The sequence below is a fragment of the Buteo buteo genome, chromosome 10 (genome assembly GCF_964188355.1).
Source record: "Buteo buteo chromosome 10, bButBut1.hap1.1, whole genome shotgun sequence".
NCBI classification, from domain to species: Eukaryota; Metazoa; Chordata; class Aves; order Accipitriformes; family Accipitridae; genus Buteo; species Buteo buteo.
Window position 1 is genome coordinate 18699497 of NC_134180.1, and position 27859 is coordinate 18727355.

At 38.3% G+C, this 27859-nt stretch overlaps 1 protein-coding gene across 3 annotated transcripts; it reads right to left on the reverse strand.

Moving 5' to 3' along the window:
* Positions 1–61: 61 nt before the first annotated feature.
* Positions 62–27859, reverse strand: WDR47 (WD repeat domain 47). Of its 3 annotated transcripts, XM_075038838.1 has the most exons (16): positions 27625–27859; positions 21305–21471; positions 19645–19728; positions 19014–19098; positions 16608–17410; positions 13370–13496; positions 10558–10736; positions 10196–10453; positions 9419–9494; positions 8240–8397; positions 4736–4905; positions 3643–3813; positions 3116–3247; positions 2288–2359; positions 2141–2200; positions 62–1457 (listed from the first exon to the last, which is right to left on the reverse strand). In XM_075038838.1, exons 2-16 carry the CDS (start codon positions 21460–21462, stop codon positions 1315–1317), a joined length of 2676 nt encoding a protein of 891 aa, XP_074894939.1. In that variant the 5' UTR covers positions 21463–21471; positions 27625–27859; the 3' UTR covers positions 62–1314. The 3 variants fall into 3 exon arrangements, with proteins under 3 accessions (XP_074894939.1, XP_074894938.1, XP_074894937.1); XM_075038837.1 differs by having other exon boundaries at positions 2141–2359; positions 13370–13493; XM_075038836.1 differs by having other exon boundaries at positions 2141–2359.

Below are 27859 nucleotides of genomic sequence, written 5' to 3' on the forward strand. Positions count from 1 at the left end.
AGTATCAGGGTTGCACTGAGAAACTAATAAACCAAGAATCCAAAATAACAGATAAGCCAGCTGCAGGTGTTGGAGGTCTTTATTGAGATTATAGCACAGATACACTTCTATAGTTACCTTTCCACTTTTAGACAATAGTTAAAAATGCTTGCTACAGTGCACATATAATTTAGTAACCAAAAGAATCCAAAACTTAACTGCAGTTCAAATAAATAAATAACCTACTGTTTAAGGTTTATATTTTCAAAAGTAAAAGGAACTGTACAATATGAAAATATAACAATACAGAAACATTAGAATCTAAAGTTTTGTAGAAATAAAACTGCAATTTCCCATACATAAACAGTGCAAGAAATAAAATTCAGATAAGCTTCTGAACTGGGAATTTAAACAATTCTTAAATTATCATGCAGACATAGCATTTTAAGCCATGCTGGTTTCTATTACAGCATTAATGGTATCCTTTTTACTTGAAAAACTGATAGCCATTAAGCTCACTGTGACAACTGCTGCCAATCCACTCTCTTCTACAGTACATTTTACACAGAGGTATTCTGTTGCATTCAAAAACATAAAATACTATGTTTCTACAGAAAAAAAAACCAAACAAACCCCCAATATTTTACGCTGCCCCCAACATTAGCTTGTTCAAAACAACGTCATGTAAAACCAGCAATATTTTCCCCAGTTTAAATGAAAAAAAAAAACCAAAAAACAAAACCAAAAAAAACCCTACACTATATAATGGACCATACATAATCAAGATGCAGTTACTGCCTAGTCACCTTTAAAGTTCAGAATTTATTACTAAAAAAGTGGAAATTGTGGAGTTGAGAAGTGATGTATATAATAGGTCTGAAAAAACAGTGGAAGTAATTTATGTTTTACATGTGTGTGGAACTAGTTACATACAGACTTGATTAATGTGTTGTTCAACTTAAGTTGCTATATAAAATTCTCATTGAGGCAAAGACCAAGGAATGCAATTAATACCAAACTGTAAACACGTCATTCATGTTACTTTGAGTGCACATCGACAAGAGTTCTCCTCATAGACTTTGGCAACAAGACTACAATAGGTCACAGCAGCATGAGTTCACGTGGAAGACTGAAAGCACTGCAAAAGAATATACTAACAACACCAAGACCTCCTAGAGACCAGAAAAATCTGCGACAAGTGCCCCTCCTCTTGGATAAGACATTCTCCTGCTCAACTGCTGCTCTCTCCATGTCTAGTTATTATTACTTTGTTTTTACAGTTCTGTAGTCTCAGGTCTCTGTGCTTTAGCTGCATAGGTTGCCTTTGTTTGCACTCTAGCCATTGTAAGTCCAAAGGGTTACAGTTCTGTCTGCAGAAGATGACAAGAAGGAAAGATCTTGTGTATGCCATCTGCACTGAATAACTTTGTCCTTGTGCTCTCCCACCACCATAAGAGGAAGCTGCTTCGTGAGGTCCCCTATGGCAGAGGAACGGAAATCATTAGTCATTTCATGAATTTGTATTCCCAGCTCTGTTTTTTGGGGGTGGTTTTTTTTTTTTTTTAATGTTTGTTTAGTGAAGCTTACATGTGTATTTCACCTTATGAAGCATAGTTGACCCCTCTCTCTCACACACACACAGAGCATAACACAAGGCCCCATGTTTTGGTTTTTAGGCATTACTGGACACAGTACAAATTTAAAATACAGGTATTCACAGTTTTTACACTATGTGATTAAGATTTAATGGTCCAAGAAAATCAAGTCGATCAGATATACCTGGTGTCTTCTCTCTTCCTAACCCTCCCCAATAAAAATAAGCATTATTATTATTATACTTCTTTTTTTTTGTAAAGGGTCAATTTTATGAATGCTGCCTGAAAGCAATGGCCACCTCATCAGGCAAGTGTTAATTAGTTCTTTTATCGTAATCAGACCCTCCCCCAAAACAAGATTTAGTTGACAGCCTACATTCTTAGCAACACTAGCCAATTGTGAACAGACACAATCACATTTATATACATTTCAAACCCTTCAAAGCTCTACTATTTTTTCCCCCTCTTCAACTAAAACACAATCCTCGAACCAAGCTCTCTGACAACTTTCAACATTAAAAAGTACCAAATTGAAAATTAACCTAGTATCCTTTGCAGTATGTTACCTTGCAAGTCTGTCACCTTTATTTTCATATCATATGATCCTGTGAGTAAGTAGTGTGCCCCTGGAGAGAAGCGAACAGAACGAACATCACTAGAATGAGGGTGATAGCTCTGCACCATTCGTCCTCCTCGAATATCGTACAACATACAGCTAGAGTCCTCTTGTCCTGTAGCCAGGAGACGACCACTGGGATCAACAGCTACTGAAGCTACAGCACTTCCTACAGGAGAAAAAAACCCCAGCAAACACACATAATACTTACATACATTTGTGCAAATAGCCAACTTTAAAAAAACAAACCCAAAAATATACATTGTATAAGAATACCGAATGTTGGCCTTAGATTTAAGGTAAACGTACCTAGCTACTGTTATCTTAAACTGAGAAATTTTTTTACGTTCTAGCACTTAAAACTCTGCAGCATAGGTCACACTTGAATGGTAGCAAAGCCACTATTAAAGCTGCATGAGAAAAAGTATCTTTTTCATTACAAGAAAGAAAGTCACTCTTTATGAAATAATGCAGAATAATGCAAGGAGTTCCTCCCTCTCAGTTCTAATTTATTGCACCCCCCAAAAAGTTTCAAGAAACAAATCCGAACCCAAGTGGTTCTTAAGAATCCTTTTGCAGATTTCTATAGAGCATGTTGACAACTTGCAAAAATGGCTGCTCCTTCCCACCCTTTTCTTTGATTCTGAAACAGTTATCTTTCATCTTGTTTATTTTAATGTACTTGGAAGTGTCTGTTTGAAAGTCACAAAGCAAAAAAACTAGCCAACTTTCAAAAGGAAATGTTACTTTAAAAAAAGAAACCCCAAACAAAACACAAAGTTAAAGATATCCTTCACAGCTTTCTTCTAAAGCCAAGCCTCCATTCTGTGATGCAAAAACCCCTTGCGTTCACTCTATACTACTTAGACATCTTTAAAACATATTTTTATGCAAGAATGATTAGAAGCACAATAGCAAGTCTTACCTGTTCCATGAAACGTTGTTCCTACAACACGAACACAGCTTGGCACTCTCAGATCCCAGAATCTTACAGTCTTGTCTTGGGATCCAGATGCAATCATCCAGCCACTCCATGTATAAAGTGCTAAAATATGACCTGTGAACAAGACAACTTCTTTATTTGATTAAACATCATTAATCAAATAATGAAATATTACAATTCTGATTATATTTTTGCACTCAGAGGTTTAACAGTCCTATGGAAAACCTGCACGTTGCATGATCTAAAATGCCAACAGTGTCTGGCAATACCCAGCTTTGCCTCTTCTTGGGAATGAAGCATGCACTCTCTCCATTAAATGAAGAGCCAACATATTTAAAAACAACGCTCCCCCCCCCCCCCCCCAAATACCTCAAAAAGCAATCTAGAGAGACAAAAAAAGTCTTGCTAGAAAGAAAAAAAGACATTTAAAAAAAACCAACAACCCAACAACTTCATTACAATACAATACAGACTTAAAAAGCGCACGAGAGAAGCAACAACATACATACCAGTGTGACCACTTAGAGCATGCAGGCCTTGTCCTCGCTGACAATCTGTTGTATAAATATTACAGTCCCCTGCTCCAGCACTTATTAAAATAGCACCACCGCTTTCTGGGCCTTCCATAAAAGCAAGGTCTCTGATTGTTCCATCATGCATGCTGAACTCCAAATCTGGTCCTAAAGTAATTAAAAAATCAAGGAACAAAATGAGGCATGCTTTGTTTATTACTGTTAGTGCTGCAATCTTTAAAGCAGCTACAGTGATAATGCAGAATATTTTAGGCAAGGGTGGGTACACTACCAAGTATAAACATTGTTGTGCACTCTCCATAGAACACACTGTTTCAGTTACTAGAATTCAAATGAAAATCTCCAAGAATCTTATTTTTGAGTGTTGCTTGAGCTTCCTGCAGGTCCTTAAGGTTCACAGAATGTAGAGAGACCATCTCCACAGCCAAGTCCAGCCAAGTTTTATAGAGTACACTATTTCTTTTTGTAAACTATGGTAAACTGAAGAGGCTTTCTCTGCCAGGAGGGAAGGTTCATTGAGAACACTGAACCACACAGGACAAGGTAGCTTAAGTTCAAAACAGAAAAGATAAAAGCTACATTCAGTGTATTGATTAGGAGGGCTGGGCATGGAAAATAATATTTGCTGGGAGCAAAGCCTTAGACTTCTAGGATAGGGGAGAAGATGACAGAACTAGGCAAGAAAAAGGGGAACTGGAAATAAATTCCTACTGACAATCAAGAACTAGAGTTGGGTAGGAACATCTGGTTGTTTTACCATATCTGGGGCAAGGGGGAAGTCTACCAGAAGACAGCACAATATAGAGTCTTGCAAAACAAAACCTAAAATACAAACAAACAAAAACCCCAAACTAAACAGAACCCAAAAAATAATCCCCAACCCCTCAGTGGCTCTTTGTTAGACAGATTACAGTGAGGGTAAAAGGGAAAAAAGACTAAGTTAAAGTATTAGAATACAAATACCAAAACCTATTAACTACTTTATGAATGTAACATGAATGGTTTTGCCAAATATTGGACAAATAATTGAAAACGAATTCTTTAAAGTAAATACACACAGACATGCTACCTGTTGCATTACAAGTTTCTGCATTAAAAGGCAGTACTTTCACATATTTATCATTAGAACCAGTAGCTAACAGCTGTCCACAGGGACTCCAGGCTACACAGTAGATTGATCCTTTATGATGCTTGTTCCTTTTGAAGCGAACTACAGGTTGTTTAGGAGCATTGTAAGCACTGGGGAAAAAAAAAAAAAATAAATCTAATTTCCTTTTATTTGTAAGGAAAATAATGTATTCTAAGATGAAAATACTGTTTTTTCTATTATTTTAGGTAACATGAAATACATATGACTGCATTGAAACATATACATGTAATCTAAGACAAAACAAAAGTATCTTCTCCATCCCATTCTCTCAGTTTTTCCTCATCTTCCCATTGTATTTGTGATTGGACATGCAAAAAGAACTTGCATAGTCCCTTCATTTATAAAGGGTTGACACAGATAAAATATAGTAATTACTAGCTATGTACAATGAAACCTTATCCCCAGAGTCCTACATTGGTGAGATTTTTCTCTATATCCTTCATACTTCATCTTGATCCTGTGGCCACTTTTGCACATGCTGGAGTTCAATTAAGCAACAGTAGGCCAAGAAAGCTCATAAGGCACACAGTATCTATGTATGGTAGGACCCAATGTAGCTGGCATGGCTTAAGGCTGGGTCTGGGACTAAACTACAGGCTGCAGACTGGAAAATCCAGATTCCTAAAAGAAGAAAGCAGAAGCCTGTGTAACCTCCGTGTATGCATCCAGAAAGGTGTGTTTCTCTTCCACTCTCCCACCCACCAGACATAATCCTTAACTGGGGATTGTGTTTGGTATGACAACATAATTATATGACCGGGCTCCGCATACTTGTGTTTGGGGCTCTTGTTGTGCCTAGTAGTACTGTAACAATAAAAACTGAGGCCTGTTTTATCCAAAAAGTTGTTGTCTATGCCATCCTTGCTATCAGAATGAGTGGGACTCAAGCACTTAAAGTGGTTAAAAGATCAAGAAAAAAGCTTCTGTGTTAACCTTGGGAAGATACAGCAAAATGCTGCCCTAGGTCAAGTACTGTCTCCTCTTCGGCCATTAAATAAAAATAATTAACAAAAAAACATGTAACAAAAGAAAAAAACTCATAAATGTTTATCATTGAGCTGTGTATTGGATATTATTTGTTGAATAAAGTGACTCTCAAAGCTTTACTCATGTACTAGAAAATCTAATACAGCAGTCTGCAAGAAAGACACATTCACTGTTACATGTTAATGCAGGAATCTGCATGATACATTCTTAGTTCTGAAACCAGATCAGCTTTACACATGGCTGAAATAAAAGGAACAGTCCCACTGACACACATTTCCTTTACTTCAATTGATTAACTTCCTACATTATTTTTCTGTTCCCATTGCAGGAAGTAGTCAAGTGCTTAAGATAAAAGTACCACTGTATCCAACTCCACCAACATTCACTCCAGTAACATCAACAACAGAAATTCAACAAATTAAATAGCTATTAAAAAATTCAGAAACTATACTATAAATACTTGAACAAAAGAGGCAGAGAAAAAAACCCAGAAGACAGTAATCTAAGTCTGTTTACAACTTTTGAGATAAACATGGCTTTAGTAAAAAACACTATAATAAGTCTACATGGAAGCTGATTTTATTTTGTTGCCAGACAGAAAACCTATGACAGATTATCTTAAATCAGGATCACCATTCAACACACACTACAGAGCTTCCTAAATGGCCTGATACCTTATATTGCACTCAGAGTTTGGATTCACAACATTTGTTAAGAGGTGGAGGCAGCAGCTGAGAATCACTGACTTTGTCAGGACATGGCAGCACCTGCCCAGCACAGAGGCCACATGCTTCCAGTCAACTGCATGAAAGCACTGTGATTAGTTGAGCAAGATCTGCAGAACTGTAATGTGTATCTATCAGTGTTTAATCTCAAACATGTGAGAAAAAGCACACTACTATTATACCTTTAGAGAAAGGAAAAAAAAAAACCAAACCCCAAAACCACACCACCAAAGCCAACCTGTCCTGAATCATACATCAGTTTGAAGGACAATTTAAAAAAAGTCTCAGGAAAACTTTGATGTACAATTAAACAACTGCTATTTACCAGATATTCTACGCCATTACAACTTTTTGAAAAAGCATGAAAAATTTTGAATAAGTGTCTAGACTCAGGTTGTTACAAAAATTAGAATATCTTTAAGATAATGTAATCTCTCTGCTGACTTGTAAAATCCCATGATGAAATGTTTTTGGCATGTAAGCATAGTGAAAAAAAACATAAAAGGAAAAAGTACAAGTTCAGAATTAAAGAAATCTCAGTATTCCTTTTATATCCAGATGCACAATGTCACTTGTCACATCAGATCATGCACTGTAACTAGAGACTAAGTCTACAGAGTCACTCTAGCCTTTCCCAATGGTTAGAATAACAAGCTGTGTGACAGCAGATCACAGTTTGTCAATAAAGAAGCATCCATTCCACTGAAAATGTTTTGCACTGTTTACCAGTCAAGAGAAGGTTGTCTGGGCTTCAAGCCCAGCAAGTCAGCTTGCATTGGGTATCAGAGAAATCCACTATTTTTTTTTGTTTCATGTATTACCAATAAATATTTTGGAATTAAACTTCAAAGGCTACCTTACTGATGATATTTATGGAGGTGAAAAAAAAAAATCAGATTACTTTTTGAACGCTTTGGAAACCTGAACATGAGTCCAAAACTGGGTAGGTGTCCCAGATAAAGTCACTGTGCATACTTACAACTCCTTCTGAAATTATGAAGTTTTAGATGCCTGCACTTCCTCTTACTCCAAGAAAATAACGTGTCTGGAGCAGAGGCAAGGAGATTGTTATTGACATGGCAATATTTATTTCGAGGTGAAAAAAATTTTTCCCCCTCATATCAAAAAAAATGGGTGAAAAGAAAACAGAAAAGACTAGGTGCACAGTAAACTACAAATAGCACTTTTCCTGTCAAGGAACCAAAGTATCAGGAAAACAGTTCTTATAGTAACAACAGGCCAATAGACATGCTCTGGCAAATTTTGCTGTAAAAGTTGAAGATGATACTGCTTTCTCTACTGTTAAGTCTGTCCTCCTGCCAGAACCTGCATCTCATGACTCCCAACTTGTGCTGGCCTGGGGACTGACACATGCTTTCTCCCACTTTTACAGCTGGAATATCAAAACCAGAAGCCATCGCAGTAAACACAGAAAAGCCTGCCTGCTCAGACAAAAATAACACTTTCGTAAGGAAAGGTGTGGTATTGTGGCAATGTATCTTGCCAGTAAAGGAAGAGAGCAAAAAAGTAGCTCACAAATACACAAATTCTTCAGGAGACCTTATTTTTGTTCAGCATTTCAGGTTTCTAAGGAGAGCACTGCACTATTTATGACAACAAAATAAAGGTGTGAAATGTACAGGTATCAGTAGCTACAGGAGGAGGAAGTGCTATGATATAGAAAAAGACATAATTATACAAGCCTTCTTACCTTGGGTCAATTACTTCTGGATAGGCACAAACTCTCAAAGTTTTAGAGTTGGAGCCAACAGCATATAAACTCCCACTGGGATGAAATGCTACAGCTCTGACAGCTTGTGTGTCTTCTAGAGTATTAATACAAATGAACTGCTTTTTTGATTTGTCATCCTGTGTAGAAGGATAACAGTCAAATTAAGTTCTTCAGCATAAAACTGGACATTTAGAAGTGGCTGTGACTGTCTTAGAAAATAATGTATAACTATTGTACTAAAGTATTAATAAGTAGCAGCACCAGGCTAAACTATTCAAATTACATTGTAAAACAATGTCTACTCCAGGTCAAGGAACAGCATACTTCAAAAAGTTCTTCTCAACTCACTTTTACAGCTAACATTAGATTAACATTTCCCATTCTCCCTCCAAGCTTCCAACAGCTTTTCTTCTTCTAAACAGCCCATCTTAGAAGCATGATATTACAGTTTATTTCTGTGTAAACACATTTGATGTGTGTGAAACTTGCAAGGGGAACAAAGCTGCTTTTTTACTGAAAACAGTCCAAGTCAAACACAGTTTATTAAACAAACATAAGAATCAGCTTTTCACCCTGTAGATAACACAAAGGTATCATTAAATTGTGCTAAGCTTTATTACACCATCCTCCTGACAACTTCATCACCACCCTTCTAAATTTTTATTTTTTATTTATCTGATGCAGAAACCTTGGCATGTACTTCTTGCAAAGTCATTTCCCTAAAGTCAGGCCATACTGACTGGAGTTCAACAATCAAAGTTTCAGCCTAAAAAAAACACAAAACAATGGCTGTCAAAGACATCCCATTGGAACCTCTGTTGTATAAAGAGAAGAGAGCTGGGACTGTTTGGTCTTGAGATCTGAATGGCCTTGAGATCTGAAAGGCGTGTGCATGTGTCCATCCTTGAAAGTACTCAAACCCCAACTGGACCCAGCCCCAACCAACCCACTCTTGTTGACCCTTCTTTGAGCAGTGGGTTTGGACTCACACTCCAGATGTCCCTTCCAATCTCAGTAGTTCTGTGATTCTATTCTGTAGGTACTGCATCAACCAAAGTTCATTCTCAATATCTATTAATAATGACAGGATGTCACACACTCAGGATTAAATACCAATTGTTGTTAAAACAAATTGTGAAGGACAATAAGAAAACTCACCTCATCGCCTCTTGTCCTACTTAAATTCCCTGAAGAGTCTTCCAACTGTGGCTGAGTGACAGCATGTTCTGATACACTGTTTTGATTTGGTGAAGAGTTTAAATTCACAACAAGACAGAATAAAAAAAAAAAAGATCAGGGACAGATTTGTTTCTAAGTATTTTTTTAGACTAAAGTTACAGTTTCAGTCATTCCCAGAACTGACTAATTTGTGTGGACAAGTGTTAGGCATGTCTGATTATTTTATCGTTAAACTATTATTTTTACATGGGGTTGCTGGTTTTGCAACTGCAGGCATTGGACAAGTGAATGCAAGTTAAAAATATTTGTTTTCATTCCATAACATACGTATCTATACACATATATACACAAATAATGTGGAAAAATGGTTGTTGCTTTCAGGTCAGCACTACCTTTAGATAACAGAAGAAATCTAGTTCCCACTCTGCCCTGCCTCTCTCTCCATCTAGTTTGTATTTCATAAAAAAGCTTTCAGAAACTTGGTAGAACACAAAATAAACAAGAACTATACATGTAACATGGAATAAAAAGTCTGAAATTAAAAATAAACATAAAATGTAAACCACAACAAATAACCAAGTGTGCTGTCAAAAAAAAATTATAAAACCTATAAAATATATAGAAAACACTGATCATGAGCTAAATACCCCTATTAAATGACAAATTAATTTGATAACTAAAAATAAATACAAACAGCTACTCCCACAGTGCTAACAGAAGGATATTTCCAGTCCTGAACAGCCTCAAATAACTTACATTTGATTCCCCTGTACAGGTGACTCTTCAGGAAAGGGTATCTGATTAGCCGATCCAAGCTTTCGAGGAGTGCTTGTATTAACATTTTGGCTATCAGTTGTTATCCTCTGGCTAGCATCTGAAGGTGGTGATGTAAAGTTACTTGCTGGATTGGTAGATGCATTCCCTTTGCTCCCATTACATTGCTGGCTAAGCGTTTGTACATCATTTCCAAGACTGTCCATACCTATATTTAATTCTCCTAGTTTCTGGATAGATCTAACAACAAATGACAAGAAAATAAAAGATCACCAAACCAGGTTATTATGAGAACTTGAGGAAGGATAGGAGTGGGTGGAGGGAGAATCAGCAAAACCCCCAACCTGTTAAGAAACTGTTCAGTAAGGTTCTGTTGCTGGTCAGCTCCATCTTCTTGATTCACACCTCCTTCCAACAACATTTGCTGGTACAACTGTCGTTGTTGCTCTTTCTGTTCTAAGTGCTGCTGGTAACGTAGTCTTTGTCTGTAATATTCCTGAAACTGCTCTGTTGAATCACGAAGCTAAGAAGAAATGAGAATTACTGATGAAAGTTAAACAGTTAATTGCAGTATTTAACCTACATATTCACTTTCTGGTTTGTTATTTCAATATAGGCATCAAAAGACCAGCAGGCTCTCCTCTGAGGAGGAATGCTTTCATTCTTCCTTAAAACCAGATACAATTTACATATTAAAAAAGGAAACCACTGCCAGCCTGTGCTATACACTGTTGAAGTAGTTCTGCCATATTTCAGAAGGAGACTCCTCTTTCCTACAAAACTTCCAAAGTTTTACTTAAGATCAAAACAAAGAGGTGATTGGAAATTGCAAATAAAAATCCCCAAACAATGTAAGCTACATTCCAAGTTCTAAGTCATATTTAACTACAAATTTAGTATTTTCTGCCATGTTGACACCTCCCTACTGTCAGTCTGCAGAGCCAATTTACCTCTCCCACTAGGCAACCTCGAAGTGGTGTATCCAAGTGTTATATCTTACTTTGGAAATTGGTACCTTGTTCTAACTTTAAGAATTCCTTACTTTCTGGACCAAACACAAATACTTGAGCTTCCTTTCTCATAGTCTCTTCCCTTTTACATACTATCTTTAGCTTCCCACACTGCCAGCTCCCCAGGACTTACTGCTTTTTACATTCCCCAATCCTCACTTTCTCTGTGCCACTAGTTCCAAATGCTACCATCATAAAATAGTTGATGAACAAGTTAAAAATGAACAAACAAAAATACCCTACAAAAAACCAAAAGCACTTTAGTCCAAGGCCAAAATATCAACACTGAAGTGCCATTCATTTTCTAAAGAAAAAAATCTTAACTGCCTATTTACCAACTAGTAGGAAAAAAAAGTAGTAAAAGAAAAGAATGCTGATGTGTTTGGTTTTTTTCCCCCCGAAAGTGACATCTTTGTCATCTGGTGATTCTAAGCTGTATAAGGACATCCTGATAACTTTGCACTAGTTCGGACAATTCATGCAGAGGATCTTTCTTTGCAACTATGAGCCTTTACATTTCTTCTAAATAAAAATACTTGCATTATGGTTTTGTGTTCTCCGACGCAGTAATTTTTTTGGTTTATAATGGATTTCCTAGTACTATTGTATTTGTAAAAAGTTTACCACCTTAGGTTTCCCGAGATGAATACTTGCAATTTAGAAACTCCGAAGTTATCCTCAGAAGTCTAGAACGCATTCATTCTCTGTTTTTCAAATACATGAACCTCAGTCACTGCGTTATAATCCTTCTAAGCAACAGGTATATTCTTGTCTACGCTTCTTTCTACGACTGATACTTGTTTGTTGCAACCAGATTCAATCCTTTAAGCCTTTGGATTCTGTGTCACTATTACCCAAACTAACACCTAAACCTAAAATATGTTGCCCAGATGCTCTATTCCATAAACTCTGGCTCCTAACTCAATTCCTCCAGGAACAATGCAAAAATAAAGCTATGAAAATAAACTTAAATGAATTTCTTACTCGCACAGGTATACACTGTGATTTGGAAAACAAAACAGGTGAAATTGGACTGGGTACCACATTCTTTTCTACTTGTGTATAATAGTCTGGCCAACATCTTCACCTACAGCACAGCATCTCCTGTCTTCATTCTCTCCTACAAATTCTGCATCCATTTTTTTGCCTTTTGAAGCTTGCTCTGTCACATGTCTAGCTAAGCTCTTTCCTCCCTCCCCTTATTCCCAATGTGCATACAAAACACTGTTGCAGCAGAGAAGTTACTCAGCAAAGTCCTTGAGGGGAATGAAGTCCTCAACTTTGGAGGACTTTGTTAATCCTCCAATAGGCCCCGTTGCCTCACTCAGATATCCAGAGTCTACAAGATTACAGCCCTGTCAAGACAAGACTGGTTTGCAGTACTGTATAGATGTCATAAGCCAAGACAAAGTTTGCATAAGAAAATCAAACTGGAGTCTGCAAACAAAACAGTCCGGATACTCAATGTTATTCATAATTACTGAATTAAGACACAGATACTTAAAACTGTGGAAAAAGATTAGAATAGGTAATTGTTTTCATTGTTTCCTACTGAACTATTATTTCACTTTCTCTATAGTGCTGTTAAGGAGAAAAAAGGAAAAAAAAAAAGGATAGTCAAGGCACAAGCCTTCAAAGATAAATCCATAAAAAGGTTATGCTATTGGATTCTGAATAGCAAAGATACATTTACTAGGGAATTATCCAATTTTAATTTCTTTGCGTTCTAGACAGAAAGTGATATAAGATGACCTATGAAACTTGGTGTTAACACCAACAATTGCAGGCTACGTGCCAGATTCCTCGCTAAAACACTGAGAGGATTCTTAAGCATTGTTTAATCTAACATTACTGACTGAGTACTGCAAAGCATTTTTTTATTTAAGATATACACAACAGTTTAGCAACACTGCTGGTGTAAGAAGGCACACTCATCGGCTGCATTACAGACTCAAATGACAGCAGAACTTTATACAGTGGAAAAAAGAGTAGTTTCTCACACAAGATGCAATATGGTATTTTCACTATCGTAAAAACAAGATTCAAAGCAACCCATTGTCACGCATGAAGTTCTCAACACAAAGGCAAATCATTATGAAGCAATGAGAACACAGCTCAAACGGCCTCATTTTTAAACAATCACTACCTCATTTTTCTCTTGTTTGGCTGATCCCTGACTCTGTGCTCCATTAAGTGATTCATTTTCTGGGACTGAACTCTGGCACAAAGTCTCACTGCTGATGGGATGCTGTGGCTCCACAGGAGTATCACTTCTTGCAGCAACATGGAAAGGAAGAAAAGCTTAATTAAGAAAAAATAAGAGTAGAAAATCCCCTGGTAAGTAGAGAAAGATAACATTCTAGAGTAAAATCTGATAACACAAGGTGCAAACTACTTAAGTCACATTAAACTGAAGATACTGCTTAGGAAAAAAGTGCCACTTGCACTGGGTTACATTAAACCAAATAAAACCCCTAACAAATAAGAAGCACAGGCAGTCAGTGTGCTTTGTTCCCACATTTTCCAAAAAGCCTTACCACCACAGGATATCCAAATTTCATGTTTTCTACCCTTACACTTGAATTATACACCCTTTAACTAACAAGTTACTCAAAATCTCCTATCTTCAAAGCAATTATGTGCATGGAATGTATCAGATATTCTATGTGACTAATGTCTTCTATAAGCTATTAGTTTAAACTACGTTTAACACCCATCAGCTTGAACATTCCTGAAAGTGTTACCTAGGAAAACATTTATATCAGTTTTGCTATTCTTGTATTATAAGTATTTCTGCATGGAATTCTTTCCAGAATGCTTTAGCAATCAGTAAGTGTGCAGAACACATTAAAAGCCTTGGATTCCCATCTTGAGTTTTGTCAACTTAAAGTCCTCCTGTCCTGGTTTCAGCTGAGATAAGAGTTAATTTTCTTCCTAGTAAGTGGTACAGTGTGTTGTAGATCTAGTGCGAGAACAACATTGATAACACACTGTTCTAGTTGTTGCTAAGTAGCTCTTATCCCAAGTTAAGGATTTTTCAGTTTCCCATGCTCTGCCAGCAAGCAGGTGCAGAAGAAGCTGGGAGGGAGCACAGCCAGGACAGCTGACCCAAACTAACCAAAGGGATATTCCATACCATAGGATGTCATGCTCAGTATATAAACTGGGGGGAGTAGGCCAGGAGACACCGATCGCTGCTCAGGCATTGGTCAGCAGGTGGTGAGCAACTGCATTGTGCATCACTTGTCTTTTCTTGGGTCTAATTTCTCTCTCTTTGTTATATTCATTTTCATTACAATCATTATTATTGCTATTGTTTTTTTTTTTAAATTTTAGTTATTAAACTGTTCTTATCTCAGTCCTCGAGTTTTACTTTTTTGCCCGATTCTCCTCCCCATCCCACTGGGGGGAGCGTGGGGTGGTCAGGAAGTAGCTGCGTGGTGCTTAGTTGCTGGATGGGGTTAAACCACGACGCCTCTTTACTCAATGACTTGAAGCAAAGCTCTTCAAGAAGTTGTTTTAAACTTTCTGGGTATCTCTGTATAGTAATAAAAGTAACTTAGCTGACTAAAAGCCAAGTAATTGTTTGCTGAATACAACTTATAAAAGAAATACCGTATTTGTCATGTGCAAAAGGAAACAAGGGCCAGATTTACATAAAGCTCAGCTTCCCAGGTTCCACCCTTGCAAATATTGCCATTTAAATTGGACACTTAACCTGAAGTTGGATTTTCTTCTGAAAAATGTAATGCCTTCTTGAAAACTATGGGTCTGGCCCCTTAACCTCATTCTAACCTCCAAGAGATGTTTTGATTAATGAAAAAACATGTTAAGGACGATAAACTTCACATCATATGAAAATGCCTGCATAAAGAACTGCAGCAATTTACTGGTTTTAGCCCACAAGGTAACTCTATTTGTGCAGAATTATTCTAGTACACTAATATTGAAAAGGGAAACCAAAAGCTTTCAATAATCAGTTTTAAAAGCAGACCCTGGGCTACACACACAAATGTTGAAGTTTGTGCATACAGACCAGTAAAATTAGAGGATTCGCAATTCATTAGTATCTTCAGGAGGCACACTTTTAAAACATGTAACACAAGGGAAACTTCCATAAGACTTACACTACCCACAAAAACTCCAGCTGTTAAGAGGCTGGTAAAACCAGAGATTTAAAGTGGATCATTTAGAACCAAACAAAGTAGCTCCTTTAAAGATAAGCATTAAGATAATGTATTAAAACATACACTACTGTAAAAATTTCCATTATCATTGGTGAACTGACACCAGTATGATGGTGTTTGTTTCCTTTTTAATGAGTTTAGTTAAAGCTGTTCTTTATTTTAACACAAGGTACAGAATATTGCTGTAAGGCAAAACTAATAGATCACGTCAGCAACTGCGGCCAAGATTGACCACCACATCTCTAGAAGTGTCCTGATAGCCAGTGCACCCGAATGCAGTGCTAGTTACCCACCTGGTTCTCTAAGACCCCAAAAAACTGGCAGCTGCTTTCTAGAGAAGCATGTATATAACATTCAGAAAGAGGCAGAACTGCTGATCAAAATAAAGGTCAAGCAAAAACATGATGATAAGCTCTTAATTGACAAGTACCATTTCTCCTAATTACCAGGACTCTTCTCTCAGAAGGTAAAAAGCACAAAGTTTTGATACAGGCTTTAGTTCTTAACGAAGGAGAGAAGTCAGTTTTGCAGTCTACATCGCATTAAAAGAGGTTATTAGTAGCATTCACTGCTATCATAATCCAAATATCTCCAAGTCCAATATAAAAAACATAATACATCCGGCTGCCTTATTCAGATTCGGTTTGGAAAATGGAAAGTCAATACTTAAGCTGAACTACTATTGTAACAATTCAAGTGATAGAGGAATGCTACAATGGCAGCACACAGTCATTTCCACTGACTTCGTTGGGACTATTTCTACACGTAAATTTTCAATGTACACTTAATCATTTACACGACCAAAATTTACAGACACTTGAGGACATAATGGGACGGGGAAAGAAGATGGAGTTACAGTTATTCCACCATCTGCATTTATTTATCTGGAATGAAACAATTCAGTAATACTGAACATAAATCTTAGCTAGACTCTATTAGAGCATACTTGTGCTCTGCACTAGGATTTCAACTTTAAGAAAGTCCAGATTGAATCCATAAGGCTCAAGACCAAATACTTTGATCATAAAAGCATGAGGAAGAAAACACCTTGTATATAGTTTTTATTACAACACAATTTAAACAATCAAATTATGTTTCAATGTCACAATTATGTTCAAAGCTACAATGCAGGTAAGAACCCAGTAATACAAAGTGCAACATAACCCAAGGTAAAAATAAAGTGACAGTTATGCTTACCGCTCAGGTGACTCTTCAAAAATGCTGTGACACTCAGTATTCTCAAGCATGAGACTTCGGCTGAGATTCTGTACTCCTGGGTAATGGAAATTAGCAAAGGAGTGCGACATTGGAGAATTTTTAGTCCCAAGGTCTGTGACTCGCTTATCATGATTTGTTAATCCACATGACAGCCCATCTAAGGCAGGGTTTAAGGAGCGGGTCATGTAAGCATCTGCTGACTGAGGCCGTCTCATTGGGGATGATGGATAAGGAGAAAGTTTGCTGATAAGAGGTGTCAAAAGATCAGCATATGCAGCTTTTGTAGGCTTGAGGAGTTTATCAACATGAATATTAAGCATCTTTTGCTCAAAAGCACAAGAAAAAACAGTAGCTGGCAGATTCTGCAGCCATGATAATAAGCTAAGGTCCAAGTCATCACACCCATTACCACACAAGAGATCAATGCCCAGCAATACTTCACTTTCTGTAATTTCTTCTCCTGTTGCTTTACTCTGACAGAATTCCACACAACATTCATAAAGTAATCCCTTCATTACAAGCTGAAATAAACGATTGTTACTTGCTTTGAAGCCAGCCTCACTCAGTTTCCTATCCGCAGGAATAAACTCTGCCACCATGACACAGGCTTCTTCAAAGCAGTGAACCCGTGCAGTGCTGGGATTCCAGTCCTTGAATTCTGCATGGTTGGTCAAGCGAGGCAGCGTCAGTAGCAAGCAGAGTTTACTATAGTCTTCCTTAGAGGGACAATATTCTTCCAACGCATGTAGGCACTGTACAGCCTCTCGCATTGTAAATTCCAGCTACAGAAATATTAACAGAGTAGTTTGTAGTACGTATGTTTCCACAATAAAACAGTTAGTTGAAGAAGAACAGGCAGTAGCAGAATTTCTCCACTATCATTCCTTTACTACTGTTTATATTTTAATTAAAACAGCACACAATATAGAGTCAGTTGTAGTTGCAACAGAGCCAAATTCCTGGACGCTTTGACTTCCTAAAATCCCCTGCCCAGTCCCATTTTCTACATATCTGTGGAACTTTTTCATGTCACTGCAGGTTCGATAAGCTTAAAATTTTAATTCTGTAGCTAAACAGCTTCAATTCTACTGTAGCACAGGAGGTTACTTCCATTCTCAAAGCCAACTGACTGACTTTCCTTTTTTTTATTTCTATGAAAAGCTATTGGCATAATTTATAAAAGGCTTGTAGATTTCTCTAGTTTCCAGTGACTAGCAACTTTGAGTTGGCTTTTATATTAAGATTTTCTGTTCTTCAATCAAAAATGTTAAGAAAGTTCTCAGAAGACCTCCAAATGAATAGAGGGCTTGAGCACAAAGCTTGTTGATAGCTAAAAGCCAAGAACCATGTTAAATACATGTAACTGGGCATTTTTAGTTTCAAAGGTTTAAAAAATAGTCAAAACCCCTACTTACCCATGTTACCTAGCATCTGCTTAATACAGCAGCCTTTCATCCACAACTTGCCAACATATTTGGTAACATTCAAAATAAAAAGACATAAATCTGATTTTTTTTTTTTCTCTACAGCTATCTAGTAACAGTATACAGGTTGAGTGATTAGAGGAATAGTAGTACATCTTCCCTTTACAACTATAAAGACATTTACTTTTAGCTTTTTCTACACTGTCAAGAAAAGACCCTGCAGTACAATGTATGGGTAATAGGACAGAGAATTAAAATCAATTCAGTTTGGAAAATAAAATCAATTGTCTTAACTACTGGCATTCTTCATTTTTAATTTCATAACATTTTCGTGTAAGAAATTTGATATTCCTGTATTATCAACATAAATGAAAAACTCTAATTTCACAATCTGTACACCTTCTTTGCCAATCTGAGCTTCTGCCTCTTTCAATATTGAAAACCTAAGTTCACAACTCCTACTGTTTGCACATTTAACTGAATCAGTCCTCTGAACACACCTGTTGCTTCCAAATAAACAACTGTGTCCTTTCTCTCTAAAAGCAACAGAAATTAAGTTTAAGATCAAGTCAAATCGGAATCTTTCACCTGGTCCCAATTATGACAATAAATTTTTGTGATTCTGAGGCTTGCTTCACGATGCTTTTGAAAAAAAGAGCCCCATGCTTTAGCATAATGGCCTAAAGTAAATCTCAGGATCAGGACCACAAACATGGCATATGGTCACTGATCTATGCTGCTAAGTTTCAAGCAACCCTTGTACATACAATTCTATTTGAGACCTGGGAGCCACACTTATTTCCAAAGGATACCAATTATTTTTTCCTTTGTTTATGAAACCATTTGGTAATAGCTAAAATTTGTGCATTCATTGCTGAGAGCTTCCACGCTGCCTTTAATCAGAGTACCTCAAGAGGCTTCCTGAAAACAAAAAAATTCCCAAACCAGAGACAACTCTTACATGCTGAGGCTCATCTTCTGCTGACATCGCATTGTTTACACATAAGGCTTCCAAGAACTTCTGCTTCATTATAATGTAACGAAATCTGCAGGTGAGAAGTGAAATATTATACATCTTGACCCAGTAGCTAAAAATTCTTTTAGAGACAAGCAGGGTATTTTACAGCCAATTTTTGATTTAGGCAAGGAAATTGCAATAACAAGGAACTCGGATCTCAAGTTTTAACAAATTGGTAACCACAAAATAATTTTTTGACAGGAAATGTCTTTTTCAATTATTGCTTTCAGAAATATTGCATGAAAAATATTAGAAGGCTAGTAAGAAAAAAAAAGTGTCACAAACACTTATTTCTTGAACAGAAATATGACAGAGCAGCCAACCATAAAAAGATAGTACAACATGCACCATATTCCTAAAGTGTACAGCAAATAAAAACTCATTACAGATTGTATGCACTTATTTTTCATAGTTTAAGTTAAAAACCACATGCACGCACTTTAGGAACTGTATACAGGTTAGAAAAACACCCCAAAATTAAGGTGAAAAACTTAGCACTACTGCTTTCATACACAGTACTTATGTATTTTCCACAACTAAAAAAAATTGAGCTCTGACATACATTCTATTTTACCTTTTCTTGTCGAATTTTTCCATACATTCAAGAGGCTGAATAAATTGAAGAACCTCATCCCACTGACCATCAAGAATCAATTGCCTAGGGAAAGAAAGAGTCACTCCTTTAATTTCACTAGACAAGAACATCCTTCTTTTCAAGCAGCTAATTTAAATACACGAGTCATTTAAATACACCACAGGTGATCAACCTGCTTTGAAAAGTTAATGCTTTGCACAGATGCCAAGATGAGTGACTGATGTGACTAGTAATAAGAGCAAAGTCCAAGTCCTTCTTCAATATTTTGTAAAATAACTGCGTACTGGAAGGACAAATATTAATTACTTTTAAAAGCACATCAAAAAGGACAAAATGGTCCTGTATCTTCTGCTTTACCTATTATACTTATTTTTAAAAAATCTTACTTGAAGAGTACAAATAAATATATTGATTCAATGAATACATCCTGAAGAATGAAAGCAAACTTAAAAATGAGTTAATTGTATCAAAACTGCTGGGTCTATTTTATAAGGGGTGGGGTGGGGGGAAACACACAACTCCCATATTAAGAACATAAGGGGAACAGCTACAGCTTGCCAGGAACTATGCCAGCACAAGAGCTCCAACTCCAAGACCAGCGGGCTAGACTGCACAGGTGGATTAGTTCAATTCCTTCAGACCCTCATATCACACACAGAGTACTCTATAAAAGGCCCAGATCTACAAGGAACAGGTGAGTTTCTCATTAGATGTATGCTCCAACTAAGCCAAGAATGAAACAAACAAATAGGATTAATAACTTTAATCTTTATCTAATTCTTCTTTCATTTCATTCCAATATCCATAATTTTAATCAAAAGGGAAGCCAAGTAAGAAAGCTTGTTCAGTGATAAAGTATATTTTTTAATGTTTTAAGAACAGCTGGATAAATTATTTCTCATGCTTCTACAAAGTTAAGTAGCTTTGGCATGAAATAGAAAACAGCAATGCTAAAGAACTAGTGTGCATCTACAGTGACTCCTTTTAATAATTTTGAAGGCAATATCCTGAATGCTAAATCACACCAACTCTCATGCCTTGATGACAGCAGAGACCCCTTTCATATTATTAAATTTAAGAGAAATCTAGGTATTATTTTGAAACACAGACAATATTTTTGGGGAAAAAGCTTTGGAAACCACTCCACTCATCCTAGATCATAACACTAAAATACTGTCAAAACATTTTATTTATTTTAGAAGTCAATAAACTACACATTCAGTTCCATGTGACATGGTAAGCTGATGATAACTGATCACTGATGCCAACAGATATTGCTTTCCCTGACTTACCCTGCACTGACACTGCCATTTGTTAAGACTCCTTCCAACTTTAATTCATTAGTGTGCCAGAAAAATAACCAAGTTAAAATGAATGAACAAGCAAACAAAAAAAAACTAATACAACTGATGTTGATGATGCCTAGTGAGTTACTTGAAGTGGCTTAGAGAAGGATCTCATTAACTTCAGAGCTGGAACACAATGCAGGGCTGGACCACAGAATTGGGATCAGGAAGAGGCAGAGTAAGATGAGGGCATAAGACCTCCTGTTTAGTGGTGTGGGGCTGCCCACTGAATCACAGTCCAACTCTATGTTTTCATGTATGTGGTATTTCAGCACCAGAGAAACAAGTCCTACCTTAGAAAAAGCATGTCATCTGAAAACAAGCCATTAATGACCCCACTTTCTTTCTCAAGTGCCAGCATACTGATATGAAGTTTCCTTGAGTTCAGAAAATCTAGTATTAGTTTAATTATTTCAGCCTCTTTAACATTCACTGTTTCTTCAGCCGTCATGATGGCAGCCTAAAAGGGAAGAGAGAATTTTAGCTATGATTAATATCTTATTTTATGCTTGGTTACAAATGTTTGCTACTAAAAAAAAAATACAGTTTTATAGGACAGAATATTGTAGCATTACAAAAATTAAATTAAATAGACAAGATTAGGAAATTGATTTTAAGAGGTTGATTATGAAACCACAATTAAGACCTAACAAATACATCTTAATCTTTTTTATTTGTCCTATGCATATATAGGGGCCCAGATAAACAAATCTACCAAGAAATCAATCCTCCCACAGTGTGAAAATATTGTGCTTACCAAGTCTGCAACAGTACAATTTTCCTTTCTGAAAGGCAAGCAGTGAAGTTCGAAGAGCATAAAAATGAGCCAGTTACTATATCCGAGAGATCTTACATATAAACTTAAATGTTTCTAACACATAAAAAAAGCACAGCACACTAAAAATGCAATCTCCCTCTACCCCATTTTCGAGGTAGCGTATGACAATTAAGCCAGGGGTTTTCATTCTTCCCTCATAAGGACACCTATTTCTGTCTACATGCTTTATGAAGAATCTCAAGTTGCAAACCCAAGGTGGCCTAAGCCAGTTTGACCGCTGACTGCCAGAGTCACATTCGCTCACCTGTCTCCAGCTGCATGTTCCTGGCCCTTCCTTAGCACTCCTCACTTTTGTCATCAGGTTAGCTTTTCCACCAACTCGTGTTGAAGTGGCTCAACAGTCTAATGAGCTCTCCAGCCAGCAGGAAGGAAAAGTGGGAAGATGCAGCTGGGGCAGTGACAAGCCAAGGCCCTGACTGCCAGCAGTCAGCTTGTTTAAAGCTCCCATGGATACAACGTCCAAGCTCCTTTGCAACACAACTCCTCAAGGATGTGAGTTGTAGCATGTACTTCTCTTGGAAATCTAAACCAAATCCTGCTTCTGGCTAAGTCTTGCATGGTTCCTTAAGTCTGACTTAAAGTAGAAACTGTTTAACTTTTTTTTTTTTAACCTTAAAAAGACTTTACAGCTGTAGCTCCCAAGTTGATCTGCTGAAAACTATCTGGGGATGTGGGGAGAAACCCTGTAACACAGCCAAGGCATGTAGCACTGCCTCACCAGGAGCTCTTCAAAAAAAGCTAGTGGCCACAAGAGTGCCATTTCACATCAGAAAAAATTAAATTTAAGTCTGTGTTACTGCAGAAAGGGGCAGTCCCTCTTCTCACCTCTGCGCTCAGCCACACGTCCCCAGCCACTTCGTGGCACCCACAGTGGAGCTATATGGTTAGTCAGACCACTCCTGATCCAGGCACAAGTTCACAAGTTAAAAATTTTCTCACTCCATGGACACAAGGGCACTAATGCTGACCCAAGGAACTGGCAGAGCTTTGCTTGCTGGCAGTAGCAAAGTCTTAACCTGACTTAAATGCATTATGAGAGTGCACTGAAAAACAGAGAAGAATCCAGTACCAGTGATGAACCATCAGCAGGAGGCAATACCACCAGGAAGAAGGAGAGACAGTGGAATAACAGTGATCGGAAAAATTAATGAAGGGAGATGACCATACAGAGCAAGATGTCCACAGCAATAGGTTATAGATACCCCAGCTGATCCTCCTTCTGAATTAAAAGGGGAAATAAAAATACTTCTTAATTCCCTCACACAACCATTTACTTATGTGGAAATCTAGCAACTACGATGTTGAAAGACTACCAACTGCAGCTAATGCAGCTCCCAAGACAAGCTGAAGAGATGATGCAGCCTCCAGATACCTTGGCCTTGCAAAACTGGAGTCCATAAGCTAGTTATCTATCTTGTATTAAGAAAGATGCACAGAAACTGGTAATAAGAAATCAAAGAGCAGATATAATAACTTTGAATAATCCAAACAACACACTCAAAGCATTAACAAGAAATTAATAATTTATCGGAGAAGAGGGGAAGAGACAAATGCTCCAGTGAAACTTTTCACTGATCATCATAAACCAATGCTAATGAACTTGGATACAAAAAATTAGGCATTAATAAGTGGGGTTTTTGTACTACATCATCTAAATCCCCAACTTTTCCACCTTCCTTACAGCTGTACGCCAACTTCTTTCCAAGTAAGCTTTTGCCAGAGCACTTGACTAGGCATTCAATTATAGCAGCGTAGTTTATTTTGGAACAGCAAAGACCTCATTGTGCCAGATGAAATGGCCTAACTTCTTTTTAAAAAATGGCTGGGTTTAGTTCTCATTATAGTCACAGAAGACTCCAATCACCAAGTATTTTGATGGGTCTCATGAAAGACACACCCAGAGACCATGCGCCCACTCAGCTAGTAAAGTCAAAGAAAAAAAATTAAAATCTGGCTTACAGGAAGCTTTGCTGCAGGAAAGAAAGCAGATAGACACACAAATCCAAAGCCAGAACTTGTAGAAAGATGCTTTCTCCTCACATTTTAGCACTGTTCCAGCTTCCCCTTTTGGCAACTGGATATGGATTTTGGTCTCCGAGAAAATTCAATCCTACCCTTATAGACTGAAGGAAAAAAAATCAACACAAATTTAAACGGCAGTTGAGTATTAACATCTTAATTCCCAACCTCAACTAACACATCTGCATTTCTCCTTTATTATGTTTTATGGCACTTGTGGTTTTTATATATATTAAATTCACTTCCTTGCCAAAAGACAAAGTATAATTTAGGCAAAGCTGTATAGAGACTCCCTGTCAGAAAACTACTAGAAAAAATCAGACTAAGACTCCCTTTGAAGAAAGGAACACCAAGCCCAGATTTCTTTTCAGCTGGATCTACTGGACTCAAGTCTAAACAGCAAGCCACACTACATAGCTTCAAGATTGTCTTAAAATTAATTATTTATATATTCTATTGATGGAAAAAGAAGCATAATACTCAATACTTTGCTTAAGAGTACAACAACATTAAGTGAAATCTAGCATCTGCAAGAAGTTGTTTTCCATTTTCCATTGCAATTTTAAAAGCACAGGTTTGTCCTGAACATAAAGCCTTTGCCAATTCTAACACTTAACTTCATAGAATCATAGAATCATTTAGGTTGGAAAAGACCTTCAAGATCATAGAGTTCAACCATCATCCATGCCCGTAAAACCATGTTATGGAGTAAAACCACGTTATGGAGTAAAACCTCATTTACTTCATTTATATTGCCAATATAAATCAGGAAAAGGGATGATTGGCACCCTCCATATTTGGTATGGGACTACTAATAGCACTTTGGGGTCTTGTTAAGAAAAATATAATATAATATCCAAACATAGTTTGGATACTGAACTTCTGAATAAAAACCTGAAGTACACTGATAAGCTCATACATTAACCATATCATGAAAATATTTACTGTGCATTTGCTGTCAGAGCAACACAAATAGCTAGAAAAGAACAGTAAACCTACTGGAGAAGATTTTCATGTAACTGATTTCTCTTAGGCAGATGAGCTCAGACTCCTCTTATAAGCATTATGCTGTCAAAATATTAAGCAGCATTGTAACACTATGATGAAATTATAAATATACATAGGCTTACACATCACCCCCTGTGAAATATATCAGTTTTTTTGACATTCAGTGCTATATGCGTGTGTATGTGTATAAATAAAAATAATAATAACTAAAAAGCAAAGAACAGTAGGGAAACTCAAGATTATAGCTCAAGCTGCGTCTTTGGTCCATCCCACTATATTGCTTTCTGCCAGCACATATGGCACATAACGTCACAATCTGATCAGCTCAAGCACTAATACTCAAGAATGACTAAAGCACAGCATTAGCTTGAGGTATAAATGAAAGTAAATGAGTATTAGAGCCTAACATTTCATGTGCCTTCTATCAACCAGGTTTTTGCCACAACCTTTTTGTCTTACCCAGTCTTTTCAGAACACTCTTCTACGCCTGTCCGCCTTCCTTCTTTCTCCTGTCCATTCCCCCTTACAATCTTCCCCTAGTTCTGTATTTAATTTGTTCTCCTCCTAATAAATCTACATCAAGGAAAAAAAACCAACTTCTTGCCACAAACGTGGCACATCTTTTCTCTGTACCTTCAATGGACAAGATGCCCTTTGAACAAGCTGTTTGGAACATAGACTACCTACTCCTAAGTTTTCCAAAGGTTTCACCCGTGTTCTGTTCTTACTCACGTTCTAAGAACATGCCAACAGCAAGAATCCTCTCGTGGTGTTATAAGCATATCAAACAATTCTTTAAAAAAAAAATATATACACATTTATGCATAAGTACACAATTTCAGGAAAATGTTTATAAACTAGAAGTGTCTAAAAGTAGTGTCTAAATAGTCTTTAAGTTACCTCCCTTAAAAGAAATTTAAAATGCATATGCACTCACACGATAGAAAATTAAAGTAAGGTTTAATATTCTGGAAAACGAGTAAGTAATATTCTGGAAAACGAGTAAGTAATATTCTGGAAAACGAGTAAGTAGTAAAATTCTAAAATAAGCATTATTCCTATGTTATTTATCATCTGAAATAGATCACTCAACAATAGTATACAATATGCATTCACAAAACTGGGCGAGGAATATAAAATCTCTAACTGCTTAACACAAGAAAGAAATATTATTATAATTCAAATCTTAAGTGTCATACTGAGAGAACAGTGACACATTTAACGGGAGAAGCGATGCCTAATTGGAAGTCTTGGCTCCCTGACTTCAATGACAGCTGCAATGCATATCCATAACTTGAGCATCTTGGTGAGCTATGTCACAGAAAAAATGAATGTGAAGAAATAATACATATTTTAAAAGCTGTCTGTTTCGCATGAAGTTATTTCACCTTTTAATCCATTCCACAGTCACTTACATATGACTCTTGGGCCTGCCCAAGAGGCCACTCCAGAGTTCCACCTACACAGACCCCATGGGGGACTTGGGGCCCAGTCAGTACCTAGTGGCTCCATTTCTGATGTGCCCTCAATCATCTTCCAGTTATTCCATATCAAAAGAATTTACAGAAAAAGTCTACAGGCCGAATTTTTTTTTATTACAATTGATTCCCACAACAGTTAGTGCAACTCACTGACGCCCATTTTACCCTAAGAGACTGCACAATTCATTTCGAATGAACTATACTGAACACATTAAGCCCTTCACAGAAAACCTTCACCAAACTTTGTACAGCTGAACTCTACGATTGAAACCTTTTTCTACTCCAATACCCAGCAAATAAGTGCCCTCTTTACATACCAGCCTCTTCTTTCTCACACAGATTTTTTTGCTGGCTTGCCCTCTAGTAATCCCTTTTTTTTTTACCCTGCTTAGATCAGCTGTTGCTTTAGAGCCACCACAGTAATCCTTATCTCGCCATGCTTCAGAGGTGACCGGCAGAGCTCTTTCCATTCATCAGCCTCTGTTAGAACATGCACACCCTTTACCCAGAGCATTCTGCATCATGAATGCCAAAAAGGTGACATTAAGTTATGCAATAATTCCATATGAGAGTGAAAACCGAATGTAGAAAAATAAAAAACCCAAACAAGTTACAGAGACTAAAAATGAATGCATTTTGATTAGAAAAACCTCACTTGCTCCAGATTCCTCCTGCCCCCACTTCACGTGCGGTACCACACGACACCCACCTCCGCCGCTAAAAGGGTTCAAAACAACCGCACCGTTTAATCGCACAGTACCGAGCCCGAATTAGCTTTCGGGTGTCAACGCGGCACCAGCAGCAGACAGGGCCGCAGAGAAGCCGACGCTCTTTTGAAGCGGCCCCGGAGACCGGGCACACCCCGCGCCCGCCGCCTCAGGGCCGGGGCCCGGGCACGCACCGCGCCGGCCACCGCGGCCAGACTGCCCCGGCCCGCCCGCGGACGCCACAACAAAGGGACGGCGGCGGTCGGGCGTCGTCGCCGCGCCGGCAGCCGGGCCGATGCTCCTCGCCGGCGGGGGAAGCGGCGGCGGGGCCCGCGCAGCACGGCCGTGCCCGCACGCCAGCGACGGGGCGCGGAGGTGGGGCGGCCTCTCGCCAAGGCGGCCCCGGGGTCGGCGGCGAGGCCGACGGGCGGCGCCCACCCCAGGGCGCAGGGGCCGCAGCCCCTGCCCCGCCGCCCCGCGCCATCAGCCCATCCCGGCCCCTCCCCGCCGGGCCGCTCCCGGCCCCTCCGCGGCGCGGCCCCCCGCCCGCCGACACTCACCTGAGGGGGCTCGGCGGCCCGTCCGCGCCGTCACCAGCAGGGCGTGACAGGAAGATGGCGGCAGGCCTCGCGGCGGGGCGGGGCGGGCCTGGTGCCGGGGGTCTCGGTCTCCGTCCTCTCCTCTCCGCGCTGCGGCTGCCACCCGCCCTCACCGCCGACTGCCCGGCGGCGCGGCGCGGCGTCCCAGGACCCTCCCCGCGCCAGGGCGGGGTGCCCGCGCCGCGGCCTGAGTGGA

Coding starts and splice junctions, on each gene's coding strand:
- WDR47 (XM_075038836.1), bottom strand. CDS start 21,462: ATGACGGCTGAAGAAACAGTGAATGTTAAAGAGGCTGAAATAATTAAA. Junction 13,497..16,607: donor TTTGAAGAGTCACCTGAGCG/GTAAGCATAACT, acceptor TGTTGCTGCAAG/AAGTGATACTCCTGTGGAGC. Junction 3,814..4,735: donor AGAAACTTGTAATGCAACAG/GTAGCATGTCTG, acceptor TAATTACTTTAG/GACCAGATTTGGAGTTCAGC.